Source organism: Rhipicephalus sanguineus, chromosome 2 (genome assembly GCF_013339695.2).
Source record: "Rhipicephalus sanguineus isolate Rsan-2018 chromosome 2, BIME_Rsan_1.4, whole genome shotgun sequence".
Lineage (NCBI taxonomy): Eukaryota > Metazoa > Arthropoda > Arachnida > Ixodida > Ixodidae > Rhipicephalus > Rhipicephalus sanguineus.
In genome coordinates this window covers 147,488,870-147,512,401 of record NC_051177.1, presented here as the reverse complement: position 1 = coordinate 147,512,401, position 23,532 = coordinate 147,488,870, and the positions used below count along the sequence as shown (strand labels likewise).

The following is a 23,532-nucleotide window of genomic DNA, read 5'->3' as shown; positions in this document are numbered from 1 at the left end:
TTGCTTGGTTTTCCCATTGCTCGCGCGGAGAACGTGCTCCACGGGGCTTTTATAAGGGAACCCAAGCTCAAGTTTGCGGCGCGACGACAGCGCCGCGCCAGCCGCGCTGCGGCTATGTCGGAAAGCTCTGAACCTTCTGCGCGGCCGACTCAGCCCCTTTTACGGTAGCGGTAGCGCACGTGCGCACGCGTTCGTCTCTCGGTACGAGTAACTGGGGGGCCGTCAGCTGGGTACGATGAATCGAGAGGCTTGCTGTGCGAAGTTGCGCATTTCCGCGATGGCAGAAGAGACCCTGTGGAAGCGCAAGCGTGGTCCGAAGTATTGCGCTTTAGTGGCCAGCCACAACAGTGCAGACAACACCAAGGCACACGATTCACGTGTTAAACTGTATCGTTTCCCGGGCGTGTCGTACGAGAAATAAAGGCGGCAAGCGTGGATAGCTGACAGCGCTGTCTCGCCTTCTATTTTGGCTGTCTGAGTTCACCGCTTTCGTTCATTCCGACTACCTGAATCGGTAAGTAACGCGGCGCATGCACGCAGCGACTACAGTAATGATTACTCGCTGTCTTCTCGTATTGTTAAAGTCCAGTTACGCTTGTAGGTGAAGCAACTTTGTGTTTTGATTTCCCGTGTACGTGAGACCTACCCGTCGTTGTTGAACGTTCACATTCGCGTTATACCGTTAGCATCGCGCGGTTGGTTGAATTCAACTGAACTCGGCACATTGTCAGAAGTTCGGCGCCTGCATTTCACGCGTCGGGAAGGCTGCTTTATCACGCCGGAACGGACGTCTGTGCATTTTCAGCAAGCTTTGACATCGTTCTGCAGGTTTGCTTTGTTTTTGTCACTTTATTAGGGTGATATATATTTAAGCCGCTAAATATAACTGGCACTTAATACATGCTTTGCAATTGCAACCTTGAAGTAACCACCTTCTGACTTTGTGCGATTTTCTAGCCGCGTTCACGCAGAAGGTTTTATACGCCTGTAAAGTCGATATCATAAAAAGAGACTGCAAGCATGACGCGAGAGTCGAAAAAACGAGGCGAGCAGTTCATCTTGCTTCACAGTGGTTAAAGCTCAGCTAGCTGCCTCGCGTCCTAATCGGCGGGTGATTCTCCAGCGGCACGGAGGACTTGACTCTAACCTTCTCAGGAAGCAGTGCCATGGCCGTATAATCTTTTTTTCGCACGCCGCAAACGTTTGTTCACGAAAGTACACGGTTGCTACTGTAAGCATGCCATATCAAAACAACAATCATATGATTCGTAGTCCACGCCGCAGAACATCGATAGCGTGTACGGCTTCATTTCGGAGTGCATGTGGACCATTATTCATCTTTAACGTTACAGAATGAGACTTACCTCGAGGTATACGTCCTACACGGTGTAATCGCGACTTGGGAAATGCATTTCGCTTTGAGTTGGGCGTCGTTGTTGTCGATCGTCTGCTCTTCACCGTTAACGTGATTGACGAGCCTTTCTCATTTTATCAAGTTTGCTTTTCGGAAGTGCCAGTCAAGCTTGAAAATTCTTTTGAAGCCGCACTGCAAGCGGTACATCGTGAGGCGCCGCAAGTGCACCGCGAGAGCTCTGCACGTGCACAGAAGCGAGCGGCAACGCGGTGGAGAGAAGGGAAAACGCGCGCTGCTTACACCCCAGTTTCTCTTTTTCTGTCAGAGATGGCGCTGCCTGTCAATAGAGTCACTCGAAAATCAGAGTACCGCAAAGGTAGGCTGCACGCGGGCAACATTGGGTGGCGGCGGCCATGTCCCTTCCAGACCGTCCGGCGCGTTGCTAGCGTGCGTTGAAAAGTGACCGATCTTTTAGCCTCAGTGCCGTGTTACGCTCGGCAGAACGGCATTATGTGTGTGTGTTTCTTCAAGAGGATATTAGAAGTGATTTCGAGTCATCGACAGGTATGGATCGACTGCGCGGTTAGCGGTGTAACTAATGAAACGTACGGCGAATGTTGCCATGTGCTCGCGAACTCTCTTGATGGCTTCATCGGTCTATTTTCGTGTCACGCCCGGGCGTGTTCGCTAGTTCCGGATCTGTAAACATGGTTGCATTAGCGCAGTGACATCGTGCGAGATGCCATTTACTTCGACATTTGGTGAATCTTGACTGTTTGCGCTAGCGTTGCAGTAGGTGTTCAGGTTCACTGCACTCGAAAACGTTATCGAATTAACAACATCGAGAACATTCAACCGATTCAACATTGCGTCCTTCGTCTGATCGCTGACGCATCGCTTGCTTGCGCACCGTGCTTGCTGTTCAACTGGTTGATATGTGTAATAGAAGTTGTGTGTGTACGGTAATTGGAAGTTGTGCGCGACGTCTTGATTCGGAACGCCAGCAGCCGAACGCACGGGCGAATCGGCGTGCGGTAGGTAAGGTGCATCTTGCCTTACGATACGTAGAAAATAGGCCATCAAAAATGATTGACATCACTACCTAATTGTTTCATTTCCTATGTCTTGTCTCTTTAATATTCCCAACGTTGCAAATAATTTGCAAATATTTTGCTGTGTTCTGACAAACAGTTGTTTTTTTTTTTTGGCGTTGCCAGCGCGTAAACAGCTGAGATTCGGTTTCTGCACTGCTGCACTTTCTTTCATACTGCACCCTTATTAAAGCTTCCTCGGCACGGTGCTATATGTTCTTTTGATCAGAAATAGTACATCCCGGAATTTTTAAAGCGCATGCTACTGCAACACAGTATGTATACCTAGGGCTCGCATAAAATCGACTCCCTCAATGCGCAGGATCTGCTTTTTTTTTTTTTTTTTGCTGTGACCATTTCTCACCAACTATACAGTATTTTAAGGGTGCGCTCGGTGCAATGCAGCATTAGCAGCATTTTTTTTTGCAACAAGTTTAAAAATACGCTTGATAACATTGTCTTATACCAAGTTTATCAACAGAGTTCCACGCTTCTGTTTTGTGCAATGCCAAAGATCATGCCACAAGTAAACAGTTATTATTTTAATAAATGTTTGATTTCGCTCTCGTGCGTGACACGCTTATAACTCGGATAGCATGCGTAATCTGTTCAACAGATCCAGATATAAAGAGCCGAGCAAATAGAAAGGTATGTAGTTTTCAATATTGCTGACCATAACGAACCGAAAAGGTGAAGTATCCTGTCGCATAAGATCTTTTCCAGCAAAGTTAGTGTAGTTCACTGCAGGAAGGAGTGTTATTCGAGGGGGACGAATTCTTTCAGGCCAACTATGTAGCCACGTAGAACGGCGCTCTTTGACATTAATTTTTCCCACACGGCAAACGAGATTCCCAGAGTAGCTCACCAGTAACGTTCGATTGATGGTGAGCTACTCTCTTCTGGCATCTGCATGCAGTGGCGTAGCCAGGGGGTGGCACACCAGGCGCGTGCCCCCCCCCCCCCCCCGCGCGAAAAAAATGTCTGCTTACGCCCCTGTCTGCATGACGCGTTATAAAAGCGACGAAGTACTTCTGGGGACCATGGTACTGCTAAATGTCCGGCCACGCTCTGCATTGAACGCGCCTGCACCCAAAGCGCTTGGAAGGGATATGGCGGCGAGAGGTCACGTGATGCGAGTAAGCCAATCGCGTCGGTGGCGGTGCGCGGAAAACAGATGCGATACTCTGAAAATTTTCCAGTGACTCTACCTGTCAAGAGCAGGCAGCGCCATCTCTGCCGAACATTCTGCCGTAAAGGGCACAGAACGGAGCTGAAAACTTAAGGTTTTTTTTTTCTGGAGTAAAATAGTTTTAATTTAAGTAAAGACACTAAGCCAACGCTAAAAAAAAAGTAAAGGTTTTTTTTTTTTTTCGAGCCTGGTGGCACACTTGTCACCGCCCCGTTATAAAGGGGACGCTCATAGCATCCATCCATCCAGCAGCGCCGCTAAGCGTTGCTTGGGATCGTCGTACTCGGAAGCAGGCACGCAGTCCTGCTGCATTGTGAACTGTCACAAACGTTTAAAAATGACGAAGGGCCGAAAACTGCCCGTCAAGTTCTACCGTTTCCAATGCAAGCAGTGCCGTTTCCAATGCGTCAAGAGTGGATTATGGCAGTTCGCCGCGATGCTTTCGCGGTCTTGTCACCTTGAAGCAATTTTTGTCATACACAGTATTACGAACTATTAACGGCGAGAAATGCGATGATCGTGCTCATTTCAAAGGGAAGTGCGTTTGTGAACAGAAGCTACAACAAGTAGACAGCCGCTGTACGTTTCGAGATTGCGCGCTGGCTTTCCGAGTCAACCATTTGTACTGTGACAGCAGCGGAGCACGTGGGCTTATTACACCACAGTTTAAATAACGTACCGTCAGTACTAAGTGTTTAATTCAGCTGATTGCGGTACATTTCCCGTCGCGGCTCCCTGTAAACAGAATTAAGCTGCATGCTTGCACTGAGCGTTTATATTGGCCTTGCATACGACACGCCGTGATTGCTTAGCAGGCTGAAGTGTTGCGCTGCTAAGATCGTGGTCATGGGTTCGATTCACGCATACGGCAGCTGCATTTCGATGGAAGCGAAATGCAGTAACAATGGTGTACTTAAATTTACGTACACGTTAAATAACCCCAGGTGGCCGAAATTAATCCGAAGTACCCCACCAAGCCGGCAATTAAATTTTCGATGGCTTCGCGAATTCAGATGCGCTTATCATTGGGCACAAATCTCGGCAGAATCATAAACATGCGTAATCCCAGTGGGTATTGTATAGTATCAGGGGCGTAGCGAGAAATTTTTTCGGGGGGGGGGGGGGGGGGCGGTCGAACAATACTTTATGTTCGTGCGTGCGTTTGTATGTGTGCGTGTACATATACGCAAGCAAAATTGAAAACTTTCGGGGAGGGTTTGAACCCCCCCCAACCCTGCCCCTCCCTGGCTACGCCCCTGTATAGTATGATGCTGACAAAGCGAGCTGTCGAAACAACCAAAGCGACGTTAGAATAAGCGAACACGGTGCGTGATCAGGCGTCGATATTATTCGAAATGAAAGACGCCTCTGCAAGAAACATGCATGGTCGAAGTGAGCATGAATTTTTCTTTTTTTGCGCGTATCATTATGCTGTCAAAGGGAGCTCTAAAAGAAATCCAAGGTGACATTAAACTTGCGATCCGACGTTGTTATCATTCGATGCAAACCTCGGCAAAAGTGAAACTCCCACGAAACTGAACACTGGGCATTGCGATGCAGCCAGTGACTCTACTGGACAGATGTAAATTTATGCTCTTCACACTGAGCTCATAATAAATTTAAAGCCGCATGACAAACTTGGCATCCATGCAATCTAAAAGTTATCAATAGAAAACGCACGCGAAAGCGTGCTGGATGTTTGCTGACAGCTCCGAGTAGACACGACTGCCGCAACGAATGTGCGTTTTACCGGTAACATAATTACAGAACTCGCGCAGTCACCTCCCTATTCATGTCAGAGAAATGTGCCCGTTCAGCATCGGCACGCACGTAGCGCTCGCACAAACAGCATCGCCCTTGACGACCTGCTCGGTCCCGAAAAGGTGGTCGATCAACCGTCCTCCTCTGGTGAGATTCCCACCGTGAAAATGTTTTTTCCATCTCTGGGATCTTTTTAAACCTTCAGAGGAAGCGACACGTGAAGCTGCACGTGCACGGCGAGCAGAGAACAGCGCGTGCAGGGTGCGGGAACGTGCTGAGACAGCGAAGTCAAAAGGCAGGTGCGGGGAGAGGAGCGACCGGTTTTTGCTAGAAAGGCGGCGAAGGATGGATGGATGGATGCTATGAGCGTCCCCTTTATAACGGGGCGGTGACATGTCTGCCACCATGCTCGAAGAAAAAAGGAAAAAACTTCCTTGTTTCATGCTGGCCTAATACCTTACCTACATTGATTAAATATATGTTATTATACCAAACAGATTATAAATTCACGGTCTATCTCTCTGCCTCTTAAGGCAGAATGACCTTATTTTTTTCCCCCATTATTTATTTTTGCACTTTATCTCTACTTTTCTGCCACCAATATACTCTAACCGTCTCTTACTTATTTCTATCGCGGACGTGTTCAGCTTTCCATTGTTGTCCCTAAAACCCAAGGCTTCCTGTAGACTCGTGCCCACAAGTATACCTGGGTTAGAGTGTACTAGAAAGGTTGAGTGCCGCGGTCCCCTGCCGGCGCCCATGCTTTCAAACGACTCTCTCCACACGGACACTTGACGCGAGGGCGCTGCGGTCGAGGTGGCTTGGGAAGCGCCGAGTCGCGCGCGCTCAGATGCAAGGTAGCTGTGGTAGTAGCTGTGCAAGAAGCTTCGCTGCTCATTGTTTTTTGTGTTCGCCGTGCCGCTGGCAGTATGCCGAAGAACCGTCATCGGCACTGCTATGCTCCAGGCTGTCGCACCGGTTATTCGGGCGTTAAAGTGACGCGGAAAGTGTCCTTGTTCAGCGTCCCAAAGGACGAAGACCGCCGGAAGCTGTGGGAGAAGAACTTGCATCGCAGCGACAAGCCATTGGACGACCAATGTGCCGTTTGTGAGCTACATTTCGAAGACCGATACATTCTACGTGACTACATCCATGTTGTGAACGGGGAAGAAGTCCGAATACCACGCGGAGTGCCGGCGCTCACGTGTGATGCAGTGCCAACAATACTGCCAAATGCGCCAAAGTACTTGACCAAGAAAGTGCCGGCCGAACGCGCACCTCGCAAACGGGAACCGTCTGCACAGTTGCAAAGTGAAAGGCGGAAGAAAAAGAGAGATGCCAGCCCGTGCGGAACAACAGCGTTACAAGACAACGATGACGACGACTGCAGCTCGCCAAGGATTGACGCTGAGAATTTAGGACAGCTAAAAGCTCCGTCAACCTGTTGGTCTGTGCATCGTTTTCAAAACTTCGAAGGTATTGTGTATGCTCTGACAAACCTAGAAACACATACAGGGACAGTGCATTCGGACAGAGCGGTCCTTTTTAAGCTCGGCACAACACAGGAAGTCTCCTTCCAGATCTTTCTCAAGGGGAAACTGGTGTCTGAGGGAGCTGTGACGACGATAAAGCAAGCTGAAGAGGCTCTACTTCGTGCCGAATGTTTAATTACGTGTCCTGGTGCCATGTCCGCGTCCGCAATTTTCACAGACGATATGACAAAATCGCTTCTGAATAAGACAGACGTCAAGGAGGGAACCATATACAACAAAAAATGCGTGGCCACAACAACAACAGAAGGTAAGCTTGAAAACGCAGCTGAAGTACTAATTGCATGGGAATATGCATCGTTGGTGTCTGTTAGTGTATAGGGGGCTCATAAAAATATGACAGTTGTCAACTTTGCCCATCATTAAAGAGGCAAAGGTATTTATGCTTGAGCTGTTGCAATGTCTTTCCCTCACAGGGACACTGTTCTAGTACATTTTAGTGATCATTTGCTTGCCACAATGTAACTACTAACACACACTACAATGTCATACTCTTTCAGGTATGCCTTGCCTGTCCTGCCGCTACCTCCGAAAAGCTCTCCTGACAAGAATCTCCTGGCTAAAGTGCCATCGTCGCAAGAAGATCAGGACAGCTACCCAGAAGTTAAGGTCGACTCTACAAAAACACCGGCGCCTCTCTAGAAAGGTGGTGAGCCTAAAAGCGCAAATTGAAAACATGAGAGTCCAGAATGCTGCTATGGAAGAGGAGGCACTGAAAGCGAAAATTTCCAAGTTGCCACTAAAGCAACAAGAGAGTGTACGACACTGTTTTGCTGCATCGAGAAGAAAGAGCACCAACGGGATGCATTTCACAAATGAATGGATGCTCGAATGCATCATGATGAGAATGAAAAGTCCGAAGCTTTACAGACACATCCGAATGCACAACATCCTTGTCCTCCCAGGTGACACCACACTCCGAAAATACACTGCCTCATATAGGAGTGGGTTTGGCTTCAACAAGAAAGTCCTAGAAACATTGAAGCTGAAAACAAGCACAATGGACGAGTTCAGCCGTCATGGTGGCATTCTAATTGATGAGCTAAAGCTCTCAGAACATCTCTCCGTTCAAAAATGTGGGCGTCTGCAAGGTTTTGTGGACATTGGTCCATTTACACAGCCCGAAGATGCACACCTTCCGTGTGACCATGGAATGGTAGTTATGTTCGTACCATTTGCTGGAAAATGCTCTCAAATTTTAGCCGTGTTTGCTTCGCATGCAAATGTAAAAGGTGAACTGCTCTGCAAAATATTGGTTGAAGCCACAATCTTGGCAGAACAGGCAGGACTGTTCGTGGACTTCATCACTTGTGATGGGGCGTCGTGGAATAGGAGAATGTGGACACTGATGGGTATTCAGGGAACTGCAAGCAGAACTGTCTGCAAGGTGAAGCACCCCGTCGATAAAAAGAGGAGTCTCCATTTTCTCTCAGACTTCCCTCACCTAATCAAGTGCCTCCGCAATTGCCTCCTGAAAGGCGGCTTTGACACACCAAGTGGCCGGGTACAATCTTTTTCATACTGTGCTTATGTGTCGTGGCGTAACACTTTGTCAAGCAACTTATTTTGACTTTTTTAATGTTGCAGGTGTCCATGTACTTCGTCCGCGAAGCATTCAACCTTGACAAAGAGAACGTCACTCTGAAGGCAATGCCGAAGTTGACGACCAGTCACCTCAATCCTAACGGTTTTGAGAAAATGCGAGTTTCACTCGCTTTTCAACTTTTCGGGGACTCGGTTCTACGTGGCCTGCAGCATTACAAAAGCCAACTTGAAGCAAGTTATGGAAAGGGCGCTATTGATGCAACGGAGTCATTTTTTAGGTATACCTAAGCATTCTGAATGTGCGCCTTTCTATAGCCCCAGTGTGACTGTATGCGTCATTTTCATCCATTTTAATAGCAATTCCTTACATTTGCAGGATGATGAATCGCCTCATTAAAGCCATGACTTCTCGTTTCAAGTCTGAAGCCCTTTGGCCCGACTCGGATGGTGCTGCTGTGCTTTCCGGTTTCCTTGACTACATCTCCAAGTGGGAGCAGCACACCAACAAAGGCAATGGATTCTTGAGCAAGCCAACAGCTACAGGCCTGAGGGTTACGATTTCCAGCGTGCTTTCTTTGCTAAATTATGTAACCAAAGACCTTGGCTACCAATACCTAATGACTTCGAGGCTCAGCCAAGACCCTATTGAGAACTTGTTCGGTGTGGTACGTCAGTCATCAGGGTGCAATGATCACCCGACCCCTGAACAGTTCCTAATTACTGTGAACTGCTTGAGCTTCTATAGCTTGGCTAAGCCAGTACATGGTACAAGCGTTGAGCCAGTGGTACTGACATCACTTCTTGACACAACAGACTTGCGCACTGCTCAGGCAACAAGTATGCTTGAAGCAATAGATGAACACATTTCCGAAGGGAATCTTGCTAGTGTTGAGAGTGCTGCACAACAGTGCCTTCCCGCAGAGCATCTGAGCCTTGTAAAAAAATCCAGCGACGCCCGCTTAGTGTATTACATGGCAGGGTATGTGGCCAGAAAATGCGTCAGAAAGTCTGGCTGTAGCACTTGTTGTTCCCTTCTTCTTATTCCTTCAGCTGAGGGCAAAACTCTTGAGTGTGCTGAGTTCACTAACTTTTGTGACAAGGGTGGCTTGCTATACCCATCAAAACAGCTTTTTGATTTTGTAGCATACCTGGAAAGTGCATTCACTGACTGCTTCAGTGTAAACAAGCTTCACACTGAGAGCATTTTAGATGTGCTTGCCCTGATTAGGGCTGAAGACAAGAGCCTTGGCTGTATTCTGCATGAGGCAGAAGTGAAGGCAAACGTAGTCAAGTTTTATCTTGTTACGCGCTTGCACTTCTTTGTTAAGGGAATTAACAAGGCCAAAGAAGAGCGGCGGAAGATGCTGCAGCACTTGAAGGTGCGTAGGTGTGTGTGATTTTGTTTATCGCTTCATTTAGCTTCAAAGCTGTAGATGTTTCTGTTTCTTGTGTTCAAAAGTTTCTTTTTTGCTTGCTGTATGATATACTTTTTTGGTGACATTTACTTTCTAGCTCTTTAATGGTGACAATTCATTTTGCTTTTTGTTTCGCAAGTGCTGTTTAAAAAAAACGGTCATTTTATGCTCAGAATTACATGCATGTTGCCCACATTTTTATTGATCTGATGACATTACGCTAAGCAATCACTAAAATGACGTGAAAGTGCATAGGTGTATCATTTGTTTGTTACTTCATTCAGCTCCAGACCTGCAAATGTCTGTGTTTTTAATCCACAGTCTTTTGTTCTGCTTTCTGTATGATATACTTCTCTAGTACTGTTATAATATTGCAGTACTGTTGTAACCTTGTAATAATGTTATTGTGATAATTCATTTGTGTGTTTGCTATTGCACAAGCGCTGCTTTCAAATAAAGATTGTCACATAATGCTCAGAATTATACACGTTGCACATGTCTGTTCATTTATCTGCATACACCATAGCAATCATTTAAATGAGTTCACGTCTTGTACGCGTGTATTAAAAAGTAGAATAATTCCAAGTAGTTATGTTTTGGTGACATTAGCACATAAGTCTGATAAAGTAACAAATAAAAAATTATTCTTTAGCTTTTGAAGGAATGTCGAGTGAAAGCTGGGTAAGGAAAGTTGAAACGTCTGTCATAAGCTTTGAATCGGCCGCGACTGAGCGTTTCACTGTGGCCCATGTACATTACAGTAAGCGGCATATTGCAACTGAATTGGACTAAAGTAGCTATAGTTAGCCAAAAGATGAAACTGGAAACGTAATGGACTTTAAGTTTCTAAGCTTTTATCTGGGGGACTCGGTGAACCCAGCGATCGGTGCACCGAGTGAAAAGAACATGCCTGCTTTTGTTTGAGTTTGTCCCTTCCGCAGGGTCAAAATATACTTGCGCTTGCACTTCAAAGACGCAGCCAATCTTTATGCAAGCTTGTGTGGGTGACTGCTGAGGCTGAACCAAGTTAGAATAATCACTGAAACGACACCGTAGCAGACGCTACAGCCAAGCAGCTCTCGCAAGAACAGTTGGGTCGCATTTGGCTAGAAATAACCTCTGCTGCCGTGCACGAGCACTTTTCCTTTATTTATCAGGTGTCGGCTCTCATGAACAGTGCCAGTCGCCGACGCAATTCTGCAGAAACGCAGCCGATGAGCGCGGCGCCGCAGCGCAACTTACCCTGCTCCTCCAAGCCAGCTCGCTCCCAGCGCCCTCTATTCTTTCCGCGCGCCGCGCCTCAGAAGTTGAGCGGCGGTCGTGCCACTCAACCTTTCTAGTACACTCTACCTGGGTGAATATCGCCACATTCAATCAGTACATGTTACATCGTTTCCTTAGTTCCCCCGCAGCATGTACATTGTTCTTCTTCGTTACTGAATCTAGTTTTATAACTACGCGTTCTAAGGCAGCCCGACCTTGCTTCAAACAGTAAAGCGCTTCCCCTTGAATTATCATAAAACCTTTCCCTCCTTATTTCGTTTTTTCCCTTTCGGTAGTTACTCAGAGCCGGCTTCTTTTCCATCGCTGTCATCCAATAAGTCCTCTCCGCCTCTCTGACCTTCCGCTTAATGCTCCTTGTTGCCATATCGCCCGCACTGCTAGCCGTATATTTACAGGTGAGCCTCCTAGTTCTTTTTCTCCACTGCGAGTCAACGCTTTTTCTATTCAAATACCTGAAAACCTTCTCTGCCCATCTACTCTTCTTCATTTTCCTCAGCCTCTCTTCGAATCTCTTTTTGCTCTGAGTTTCCCTCACTTCAAAGCCTGTCCATCCCATATCACCCTTTACAGCCTCATTTGTCGTCTTCCCGTGAGCGCCCAACGCGAGGCGGCCCACCGTCCTTTGATTTACATCCATTCCTGATTGTACCTCTGACTTCATGCACACCACTGAGTTCCCGAATGTAAGCCCCGGGACCATCACACCCTTCCACAGCCCTCGAAGCACCTCGTACCTATTGTATCCCCATAAAGCTCTGTGCTTCATAATTGCAGCATTCCTCTTTCCCTTTGCTACCGATGCTTTCTCTTTTACCTCCATATATCTATCCCCCTCATTTACCCATACTCCGAGGTACTTGTACTCGCTTACCCTCGGTATTTTTTGGCCCTGTATGAAGACCGCATGGTCGTCGTGATCATTGAATACCATCAATCCACATTTTGTTGCACTAAATCCTAGTCCTAGAGCCTCACATTCCCTTCCGCATATATCTGCCAGTCGCTGTATATCATCTTGACTGTCCGCAAATAAGACAATATCATCAGCATAAAATAGACCTGAAAGCTTCTGCTCAACCATCGTGCCGACCTGTTTGTGCGACAAATTAAATCCAATTTTGCTACCTTCTAGCGCTTTTTCCATCCTCACCATGTACAGCATGAATAACAGCGGGGACAAAGGACATCCCTGTCTCAGCCCCTTGCTAATTTCAACGCTGTCCTTGCTACTTATTCCTTCCCATTCTATAGACCTTTTCACAGACGGCTCCCTGGGCGCCGCCATAGACCTCTTTGGGCTGCGCTAAATAGGCGTGACCCCCCAAAAATGCACTACCGAGGCTGTGACCTCGGCCTTTGTACTCCCGCGCGCAGCCCAACATGGCGGCGTTTTTTCTCTCCTGTGAAAAGGTGATGTATTTTCTCGGTATATTTCCCTCAAAAGCTGTATACAGTCGTCCCCTATGCCCACTTCTTTCAATATATCCCACAAAATTTCCTGATTAACGTTGTTATACGCCCCGGTGATATCTAGATAAGCTACGTATAAAAGCCTGTTTTCTATTTTCGATACTTCTATAGACGTCAGACTCTGGAGTTTCCAAGATGTGTGGCGCCACCTGTCGGAGAAGTATTGAGTAGTGCATAGACCGACTCTCTCGCACAGTTTGCTATGGGACCAGGTGCAACTAGCGAGTGCGAAGCAACGATTGAGCTTAATATCGCGTGTGTTTGCGCATTTAGCACTCAGAACGAGAGCTGTGAATTGCTCTCCGCTAGTCGGACGCGCCACCGAACCGTCGTGAAGTGCTTGCTGGATCACTCGCCTGAACGACGGCGAAAACAGCAGCAGACGAGAGCCCTCCGCACGCTACGAAGAAACTCCGCAAAAGACGCACTGTTGCGTTGTGAATTGCCACGGACGTAAAAGACTGAATAACAACGTTCAGTTTTACAGATTTCCATAGTTGTCGTGCGAAGAAGAAAGGCGAGAGCGCTGGATACGGGCCGTTGCGAGCGTGTTGGGTAAGCGAGGTACCCGCGTTCTCCACAGCCGGTGGCATGAATGTGTGGCTCTGCTGTTGTTTTGCGTAGCCCTGATGCAAAACCGTGGTAACCTTGACTATGAAGCTCAGCAGAGGCTCTGACCGCGGTGCTTGTCGTGTAACACGAAGTGAGCAGCTAGAGGCAGACTGGAGACGCGTGATACGCACACCGCGACGAGTTGGTCGTCACAACACAGCATCGCGGACGTATGTACAGGGTCGACCACATCTAAGCTGAACACCTCATTAGTATTCAAACCGGTAAAACTAGTACGTTTCTTATACTTCACGAGTGCAATGCCCGTTATAGAACGTCTAATCATGGTGTCGACAAACACAGTAATGATTTTCCGAATTATGCATTAAACAACAGCTTCAGTGAGGTCTTGAATACTAATGAGGTGTTCTGCTTAAAGGGGTCATGAACCACTTTTCCAAGTAATGATCTAATGGCCTCAGTATCGGAGTGTACTGCCTCCCGAATCGATTGCCGCAAAAATTTCTCGAATCCGTCAAGAATCAGCGGAGTTACGGGGGTTTGACGCACGCTCCCAGCGCTTTCTCTCTTTTCTCGTGCCGACGAGCGCACTGGAAGCTAGACAGGGAGGGATGGCATGGGGGAAAGAAGTTACGCCAGCGCGCGTCATGAAACGCGATCGCTCTCCCGCTGTGATTCGCTTGCGCGAGTGCGGCTACCGTGTACTGAGGAGTGCGGCGCCGGCAAGTGGCGGAACCCCGCGGCAAGAAGCGCATCTGATCCGAACGTCGCTCTCGATTTACGTCGGCTATCGGCCAATAAGCATGCTATGTCTCTTGCGACGTACAGCGGACAGACGCCCCGCCCACCGACGAGAGTGAGAACCGGCCTCTGTTTGAAAAGAGGGTGCCTGGGGAAACGGCAACTTCGCCCTCCGCTTGTGGCCATTACGCGGCGCGCACGACTGTAATATTTGGCAGAGCAGTTCATAGCCGTGTCAGCTTTCCGCAGGATGTGTTTTTTCAATCAGCCCAAGGGGTGCTTCATGACCCCTTTAAATGTGGACGACTCTGTACGTTTTGAAGGCTCAGAGTTCTGGTTCTAACTAGCTAACACTACGTGCGTCATACAAGTAAATCGCAGAATGTTGGTCGTGACCCCCTTCAGGTTTGTTTCGCCCGTGTCCTCCGCGGTTGCCGTATAGCTATCTCGGAGGCCACGGTTTTGCCTTTTGTTGTACCCCGCGAAAGTGGACACGCACGTATCCCCATTTGCAGTACATACAAACGGAAGACGACCATCAAGAGACCATTTGAGGATGCGTAATAAAACACTCCAATGCACAGGAAGCGAGAGATGAATTAAGGGAGAATGCAACTGAAAAGGCGAAAATCGCCGGAGCCATTCGCCCCTGATGAACCGAGTTTTCTACCGCTGATCGTAAGATGCATAGCTAAGTAAATTGATCGTGTATGTAGGTACTTTATCGCTGTGGTATACGTATATACCCGATTTTAACGCATTTAAGCTCTAGAGAACGGATGCCGGAGGGCTTGCCTCGAACACGGTGTCGTGTGATGCTCGCTTGTACTGCGAGTTGCAGCGCGCGGGAATAACTAAAACTTATTTTGCATTGTACTCGCAGTTCGCTTTCATCAGCTTCCTTTGTTTCTGAAGCGTGGATTGGCGGAAGAAGCTTTCCAGGTCCTTGATTTTCAGGAAACCGCGCCTCGACACCAACGAAAGAGGAGGGTTATATTGCGGCCTATGCACATTCGCTTGCGGGCGGCTCTCTTTGCACTACCCAGTTAGTGCCAGGGCTACGATGAGGGCGCTGGTGGCGTTGTTTTTCGCAGCGCCGCCTGGGCAGAGTCTGACGTCTATACACTGGGTAAGAACAAACAGATTATCGTCTAACCGCCTGTCGATTCGAAATCCATTCTGAAGTTTTCCCAAAATATCATTTTGTTCTACCCACGCTTCTATTTTTAATTTTACTGCCTACATCGCCAACCTGTATAGCACCGATGTAATGGTTAGCGCTCTATACGAGCGAATGTTATCCTTTTCTCCCCTGCCTTTATACACCAGAGCACGCCTGTCTCGCACCCAGGCTGCTGGTGAGCCGAGCGGATACTCTCGCACCCACACGCCAGGCTGACGGGGCTGCCAAGGCGCACGCGGGCTGCACCAAGTAAACAGGGCAAGCTGCAGTTCTGAGGCTTCAAAGTGCGAAAAAGTACCCGTTCACGCCCCTTCAGCGTATACGAGCTCGTCTGGGCACTACTGCGTCGTCTTCGGATGCCAAAACAAGCAGCGCAACAAGAGGATATTAGCGTTGTCTGCGACTATTACGACGCGCCACGGAAATAGTGCCGGTGCGGTGTTTTCAGTTTCGCCACGAGTGGATAACTGTGATTCAAGCAAAAAAACTAGGAGCCGAGAGCAAATGCGCGAGTAAGTACACTAACTGCGTGTATTCTGCAGTGTGATGTCCAACTATTTCATTTTGCAAACCTAATTTGCGTGACACGCAGCTGGGTTGAAGGCAGCCGCGAGCTTTGTGTGCGGGTGCACTTCATGCCTTTGAGCGTTTCCTTCAGGGGCGTAGCCAGAAATTTTTTTCGGGGGGGGGGGGGTGGTTCAACCATACTTTATGTATGTTCGTGTGTGTGTTTGTATGTGTGCGTGTATATATACGCAAGCAAAACTGAAAAATTTCGGGGGGGGTTTGAACCCCCCCCAACCCCCCCTTGGCTACGCCCCTGGTTTCCTTTGACGAAAATCTAGTGCAAGGTAGCGCTTTCATGCACAAGCAATCAGCATGCTTTGCCACTTTCAACGTAGTATTAAACTTTAGTGCTTTTGATGGCATCCACGCCCTCGAGATTTCGTCTTCAAAAGGTAATAAATGGCACGGTGCTCCTCAACGGCTGGCCAGAATTTCGTGCTTTCATTTCAGTGTTTGATATGTCCCCAAATTTATTTGGACACGAGGCGTCCAGCTACACATAATAAATATATTGGCACGTAAGTAAAGAGTACTCGCGCCGGTGTCCTTTACGTCGCAGGCGTAACTAACCGGCTTAACTAAGAGTAGCACAGTTTCGCTTGTAAAGCACCATCGTTGCAAGAATAAAATCGCACAGGTAGCTTCCAAAAGGGATCGCTGAACGATACTGCAGGTTATACTCTCTGATAGCCCGCTTTTGTGAGCAAGACGCATTATTGTAAGAGCGCTTGTGAAACAAAAATTACGTTCCGCGAAACTACCCGTAGCGTACTCTAATTATTACGCGATGCATGCTGAAATGATGAGCTTTCACAAAACTTTGTGCACAACTTGTAATATGGGGCAACAAAACATCGTTTCACTCTTTCGCGAGCTGCACTTCAATCACGATTCACACGTACTACAGCGAGAACGTTTTTTTTTACAAATGTAACAGCGCACGTATCTGACGAGGTTGCTTCCGCAGCCCACTCAGCACGTACTGTATACATTGTGGACTTGCACGAAGATGTTCTTGATGTTCCAATAAAATCAGCGAAAATGTCCAGGCTAGAAAAGACGCGAAACACGCTCTCCGACGGGCTGAGTTTCGGGAGTTTCACGTTTGCTCTGTGTAGCGTCTGCTGGCGTGGCAGCCCGCGCGTGTTGTTTTGTCCCGTGTGCGATAGATGGCGCGACGCGCGATGCAAATATGGCGATGCGCATGGAATTCGCTGTGTTCTGGTCTATAGATTAAGCTCATTCTACTTTTTCGCCAACTGTCTGGTATTTCCCTCTCCTGTAAGCACTTTTCTACGGCTTTCAGCAGTGCATCTAAGCGCAGAGTAGTGCGCTTAGGAATTTTTCGTTCGGCCTTCTTCCAATTGAAATTCACTAGTACTACATCTTCGTCAGTTGCACTCCTTCGCGTACTTTTACTCACCGGAGGAATCCCCTGGGTGACCTTTTTAAACGAATCAGCTGTTATCTTTCGGATGTAACCTAGCGCTGCATGCCCTTCCATTTGATTTCCTCCTTCATCTACCAAACGTTGTTGCATTGTGACAGACTTCCTACCTAGCGCTTTTAGGTGGCTCCAAAATATCCTAGGCGCGGCCTTCTTCTTTTCGCGAATCTCTGTCATCCAGCGTTCGCTTTCAGCTTTAATTTTTGCCTCGACTAATTTCTGCACAATGGATTTTTGCTCTAAATATATTTCCCATATTTGGTTGACTTCGTCCTGTGGCCGCTTCTCCTTTTTTGCCTGTCTGTGCTACCGTGATGCCTCACGTCGCTTCTCGATCGCCTCCCGGATTTCTTTGTTCCACCAACTTTTTGGCTTTCTCTTTCCATTCCAACAAGTAGTTTTCTTCTCTTTTTCCATTTCTTTTGTGATTACGTGTAGCAGCTCACTATACTTCCAGTCTTTGCCTGGTAGTTCGTGTACTTTTTCCTCGACTCTTGCGGCTATATTTGTTATTTGTTTGTCATTTAGATACAAGCTGCCAACCTTTGATTCTATGTTCTTATTTTCAGTTTTATATCCCATTTGCAATATTATGCGTTTATGATCACTACCCAAGCTGTTAATGCCTTCCTCGTCTATTCTCATCTCTCTAAGTTTGTCATATATTCCTTCTGTCATGAGACAATAATCAATGCTCGATTGCCTGTTTCCGACTTCCCACGTGATCTGCCCCTCACACTTAGGCCCCACGTTAACTATCTCAAGACTATGTTGCTCGCAGAGATCTAGCAATAACTTGCCATTGGCGTCTGAATATCCGTCAAGGTCATGAATGTGAGCGTTCATGTCCCCTAGAAGGATTATTTCGGCATCATGACCAAATTCTTTAATATCGGTGCTTATGCATTTCACTATCTCCAGATTCTTTTCTCTGCAGTTATTCCCCGTCCACAAGTAAGCTACACCTAGCCACGTTTTCTTTCCACCTACTGTGCCCGAAACCCAGAGGTGCTCTGAACACGTCTGTTTCACTCTATCCCATTTTGTTCTGCTATGAATTAGCATTCCAACACCCCCACCTCTCCTTTCTGATGTGATCCTTTCGCTATCTCTCGCCGCACGGCGAGCGCTGAGGCGGTGGCGCCCTCTCTTGCGCTCAAGCAATGAACCGCCACGACAGCAGACGCCGATGCATGCCGACACGCCTAGGCCTTAAAGGGGCCCTGCAACACTTTTAGGGGCGAAGCTCCTTAACGTGGCATTCGTTCGTCCCTCGTAGTGCGTAACCAGTCGTAACGCTAGTACCAGATCTTGACCTCCAAGGTGGTGCCGGTGGGAGATTTCTCCTGTGCGTTGTTGAACAATAAAAAAATTCGCAGCGTGCGCGTTAACTAAAAGCCGAATTCTTCTGTCTCTCATTCCCCATTAGCAGCCATTGGCATGTTCCAGTAGGAAACGTTAGTAGAAGTAGAAGTGTAAGTGTTAGCTAAAAGCCGACTTCTTCTGTCTCTCATTCCCATTAGCAGCCATTGTTTACCTCCAAGGTAGTGCCTGGTGAGATTTCTCCTGTGCGTGATTAAACAATAAAAATTTTGTTCAAAACGCCGTTGATTGATGAAATAAACCAACGAAAGACGCCAGATGTTTTCTAAAAGCAAAACGAAAAGACGCCAGATGTTTCTAAAGCAAAACGAAAAGACACCAGCTGCTTAACGAAAGACGCCAGATGTTTTCTAAAGCAATGGTTTTCTAAACAATGAAAATTCACAGCGTACATGTAAAATTAAAGTGAGCTGCAAGTCGTCATAACTCTCATCGAACCTTTAGTATAAACGCGCCCGATCTCACGTCGGTGATGGCCGAATTCACGGAAGATTCACGGTTTACCGATGAACCTCCGCAGCTTCCCACTCATCATCATTCACTCCGTGGATATGCTGTGATTTTTTTCAGCATGGTCAGAAAACGCTGCCGATTGGTAGTCGAGGCTCCCGAGAACAGGCGAGCGAGCTCGACCATTTATGTGACGAAGCCGCCGAGAGCGCGCGTAGGCTATGAGAAAAGGAATGCGGTACTTTTCCCGTTCCAGTGACTTTAGGCAGCGCTTCCTCGATTTTTCAGCGCCTGGGCGAACGCTCTCCTCAAGCCGTCGAGCGCGCGCTCCGCGTCCGCTCGCCGCTGCCGCGTGGTGGCGCTGTGCAAGTAGATGTCAGGTAGATGTCAAAAATGAAATAAGGAGGGAGGCATTTTACGACAATTCAATGGGAAGCGCTTTACTGTTTGAAGCGAGATCGGGTTGCCTTAGAACGGGTAGTTATAAAGCGAGATTCAGTAAAGAAGAGGAACAATGCACGTGCTGCGGGGAAGATCAGGAAACGGCGGAGCATGTTCTGATTGAATGTGGAGACATCCACCCAGGTGTACGTTTGGGCACGAGCCTACATGACACCTTGGGCTTTAGAGACAATGGAAAGGTGAACACACCCGCGATTGAAATAAGTAAGAGACGGTTAGAGTATTGGTGGCAGAAAACTAGAGAGAAAGGACAAAAATAAATAATGGGGAAAAAAATAAGGACATTCTGCCGTAAAGGGCACAGAACGGAGCTGAAAACTTAAGGTTTTTTTTTCTGGAGTAAAATAGTTTTAATTGAAGTAAAGACACTAGGCCAACGCTAAAAAAAAAGACTAAAGGTTTTTTTTTCGATCCTGGTGGCACACTTGTCACCGCCCCGTTATAAAGGGGACGCTCATAGCATCCATCCATCCATCCAGGTGGCTGTCAGGCAGGATGGACGTGTTTTTTGAGAGCTCCGGAACGACAGCGACAGATAAGCGTATTTGCATGATTTGAGCTTGCCTCTGTCTGTAGCCTTCTATAAGGCGTTAGCGTAAAGCCTGAGTGGGTTTATTAGTTTGTATTTTTTTTGTTTATTACTTTTGTAAAGAAGCCTTGGGACATGGTAATGGGTTACCCTCTCCAGCGCCTTCTAGTGGGTCGTCCTGTTTGGTTGCTTGACAAAGAACGCCGCTCGCGCAGGGAGTTCGTGCCTTGCCGTGACTGTCGCCATTACTCATTGTCGTTCAGTGCTGTCTATTAAACACCCTAACAATTTGGTGGAGAGTGCTCTGCTCCCATTCAATGCCCCTGGAGCTCCGATCCCGTACCCTGCCATCTACCATGCCTCAAGACGCCGCCCAGCAAACGCCCCCTCTCGCAACGAGCGCATGTCCCGGTGTCCCCCGTATACGCGATCCACCTATCTTCACTGGCGCCGATAGCACCGACGTGGAGGACTGGCTCGCAATTTACGAGCGCGTCAGCATCCCCAACAAATGGGACGAAGAAGGCAAGTTAAGCAACTTGGTATTCTACCTCGCGGGCGTAGCAAGCTTGTGGTACAACAACCACGTGTCCGATTTTGCGACTTGGTCCGATTTCAAGACCGCCGTCATCAGCGTCTTTGGCCGCCCAGCAGTTCGTAAGCTGCAAGCCGAACAGCGCTTACGTGAACGATCTCAGCAGGCCGGTGAATCTTTCACAAGTTATATCGAAGACGTCCTCGACTTGTGTAAGAAGGCCAACGGGACCATGTCTGTGTCTGACAAGATCCGGAACGTAATGAAAGGCATTGACGACGATGCCTTCACCATGCTGCTCGCCAAAAACCCTGGCACAGTGGCCGAGGTCATAACGCTGTGCCAGAGCTACGAGGAGCTCCGCCGGCAGCGTTCGATGACCCGTCGATCCCCATCACGCGACGCAGAGCTTGCTGGCTTGGCGGCAATAACTGACCAGGCCGCGTTGCTGGCAGAAGTCAAGTCATTCGTGCGCGAGGAAATTGCACGCCAGGTCTCCCTCCTCGCCTTTGCCCACCCGCAGCACGTTCAACAGTCGTCGACCACCCTTCTTCCTCCTCTCCGCCGAGCGATTGAGCAGGAAATTGCGGAGGTCATGCCTGAGTACCACCCGCAACCTCCGGCTCCTGCGCCCCAGAGTTACGCTCAAGTTGTCGCCAGGACGCCCCAAGTAATTCCTGCGGCTGCTCCAATGAGTTACGCCGAAGCCGCCGCTAGACCTCCATTCTTTGAGGCGGGTGTGCCGGCTCCATATGCGGACGCCATCCCTCGGCCCCGACTGCAGTCCACCATACAGTCATTTCAGCAGCCGACCAGTCAATCGCGTCCTGCGACATGGGCGGGACCCACGCCGGCGAACCGCTGGCGCACCCCCGACAACCGGCCCATCTGCTTTGCTTGCGGTTACGCCGGTCACGTGGCACGTTATTGTCAACGCGTGCAGCCGCCTCGAGTCGCGTCACCTGTCACTACGACCCACCTCCACCTATGTCGCCGACGTCACGCCCACCTCCAGCTACTCGCCGCTCTCCGTCTCCACGACGTCGATCACTGTCACCCATGCGGCCACGTTCGGTCGCACGAGAGCAGGAAAACTAGTCGTCGCAGTCCAGGAGGCAAGGGCTGCGACGCTATCGAACTGTGAAAGCCCTCAGCGAAGTCCATCGAATGTAATCGACGTGCTTGTGGATGGTGTTCGCGCATCGGCCCTTATCGATACTGGAGCCGCTGTATCCGTTATGGACGCAAAACTTTGCCGCTTACTTCGAAAAGTGATGACGCCACTTTCTGGGATGTCCCTCCGTACGGCCAGCTCCCATAGTATTCATCCTACAGCAGTATGCACTGCTCGCGTCGTCATTCAGGACGTTCTGTACGACGTCGAGTTCATTATAATTGCGGCATGCTCTCACGACGTCATCCTGGGATGGGATTTCCTCTCCCGCCACGACGCCGTAATTCGTTGCGCACCAGCCGAAATCTAACTCTCACCGTTCTCACATTTGACGCCGACAGACAGTCCATCGGCAGTGAGCAAGATCCTAGTCCAAGACGATACGAAAGTGCCTCCAAACTCGTCAACGGCTGTGTCGGTCTACTGCGCCGGTCTCTCCGACACCATTGCACTCCTTTCGCCATCTGCCCGCATCTGCACTAGGAAAGGGTTGCTGGTACCTTTCGCGACCGTGCGAGTCACTCAGGGCAGCACCGCTATTTTTGTTACCAACCCATCCCCGTGCATTGTTACGTTGGTTCGAGGGGAATGTCTCGGCAAAGTGGAACCCGTTGAAGACGCACAAGTTCTGGACGCACCCGATGACTCGCACTGTACCAGTTCCCGCACCATCAGTGCTGTTTCCACGTCTGATTCGTCACCTACTGATGTATTTGGTCCCTCCATTGCTGACAACCTTACGTCGGTCCAGCGTTCGCAGCTTCTGTGCTTGTTGGATGAATTTCGTCATTCTTTCGATGTCGGGCAAACATCCCTCGGCCGCACGTCCGCTATTACGCATTGCATCGACACTGGCGCCCAACCACCACTGCGGCAACGTCCATATCGCGTGTCTCCCACAGAACGCCGGGTAATTAACGAGCAAGTGGACGATATGCTTCGACGCGATGTAATTCGGCCCTCCGACAGCCCATGGGCGTCTCCTGTTGTTCTCGTTGCGAAGAAGGACGGTTCTGTGCGGTTCTGTGTGGACTACCGACGGCTCAACAAGGTCACCCGCCAGGATGTTTATCCACTGCCGCGAATCGACGACGCGATCGACAGCCTCCAAGGAGCAGAATTCTTTTCATCTCTCGATTTACGCTCGGGGTACTGGCAAGTACCCATGGCTGATGACGCTCGACCAAAGACAGCCTTTGTCACGCCCGACGGCTTGTACGAGTTCAACGTCATGCCGTTCGGTCTGTGTAATGCGCCCGCGACCTTCGAGCGCATGATGGACACCGTTGTGCGTAACTTGAAATGGCACACGTGCCTGTGTTACCTGGACGACGTCGTCGTCTTCGCTCCGGACTTCTCCACGCATCTCCAACGTCTGCGGCATGTCTTGACCCGTTTGAGCAACGCCGGCCTCCAAATGAATCTGAAGAAGTGCCGATTTGCGGCACGGCAGCTGACAATCCTCGGCTACGTCGTGTCCAAAGACGGAATCCTTCCCGATCCGGCCAAGCTTCGGGCCGTGGCCGAATTTCCCAAACCTACGTCCGTCAAAGAACTGCGCAGTTTCGTCGGACTGTGTTCATACTTTCGACGCTTCATACGAAACTTTGCCACCATCATATCGCCGCTGACGAAGCTCCTTGGAAGTAACGGACCCCTAAATTCGTGGTCGTCCGAGTGTGACGACACGTTCGCAAAGCTCCGTCGTTTGTTGACGTCTCCTCCGATACTACGCCACTACGACCCTACGGCCCCAACGGAGGTACACACGGACGCCAGCGGTGTAGGCCTCGGCGCTGTCCTTGCGCAACGCAAACCAGGGTTCCCCG

At 49.0% G+C, this 23,532-nt stretch overlaps 1 protein-coding gene across 1 annotated transcript in view; it reads left to right on the top strand.

Moving 5' to 3' along the window:
• Positions 1-6,785: 6,785 nt before the first annotated feature.
• The window catches only part of LOC119381959 (uncharacterized), a 45,429-nt gene continuing 28,682 nt past the window's right edge, over positions 6,786-23,532 (top strand). The window contains exons 1-4 of the mRNA XM_049412949.1: positions 6,786-7,195; positions 7,446-8,449; positions 8,533-8,768; positions 8,867-9,469. Coding sequence (XP_049268906.1) covers positions 7,081-7,195; positions 7,446-8,449; positions 8,533-8,768; positions 8,867-9,469 — 1,958 coding nt within the window. The 5' untranslated portion in view covers positions 6,786-7,080. The remainder of the gene's footprint in view (positions 7,196-7,445; positions 8,450-8,532; positions 8,769-8,866; positions 9,470-23,532) is intronic.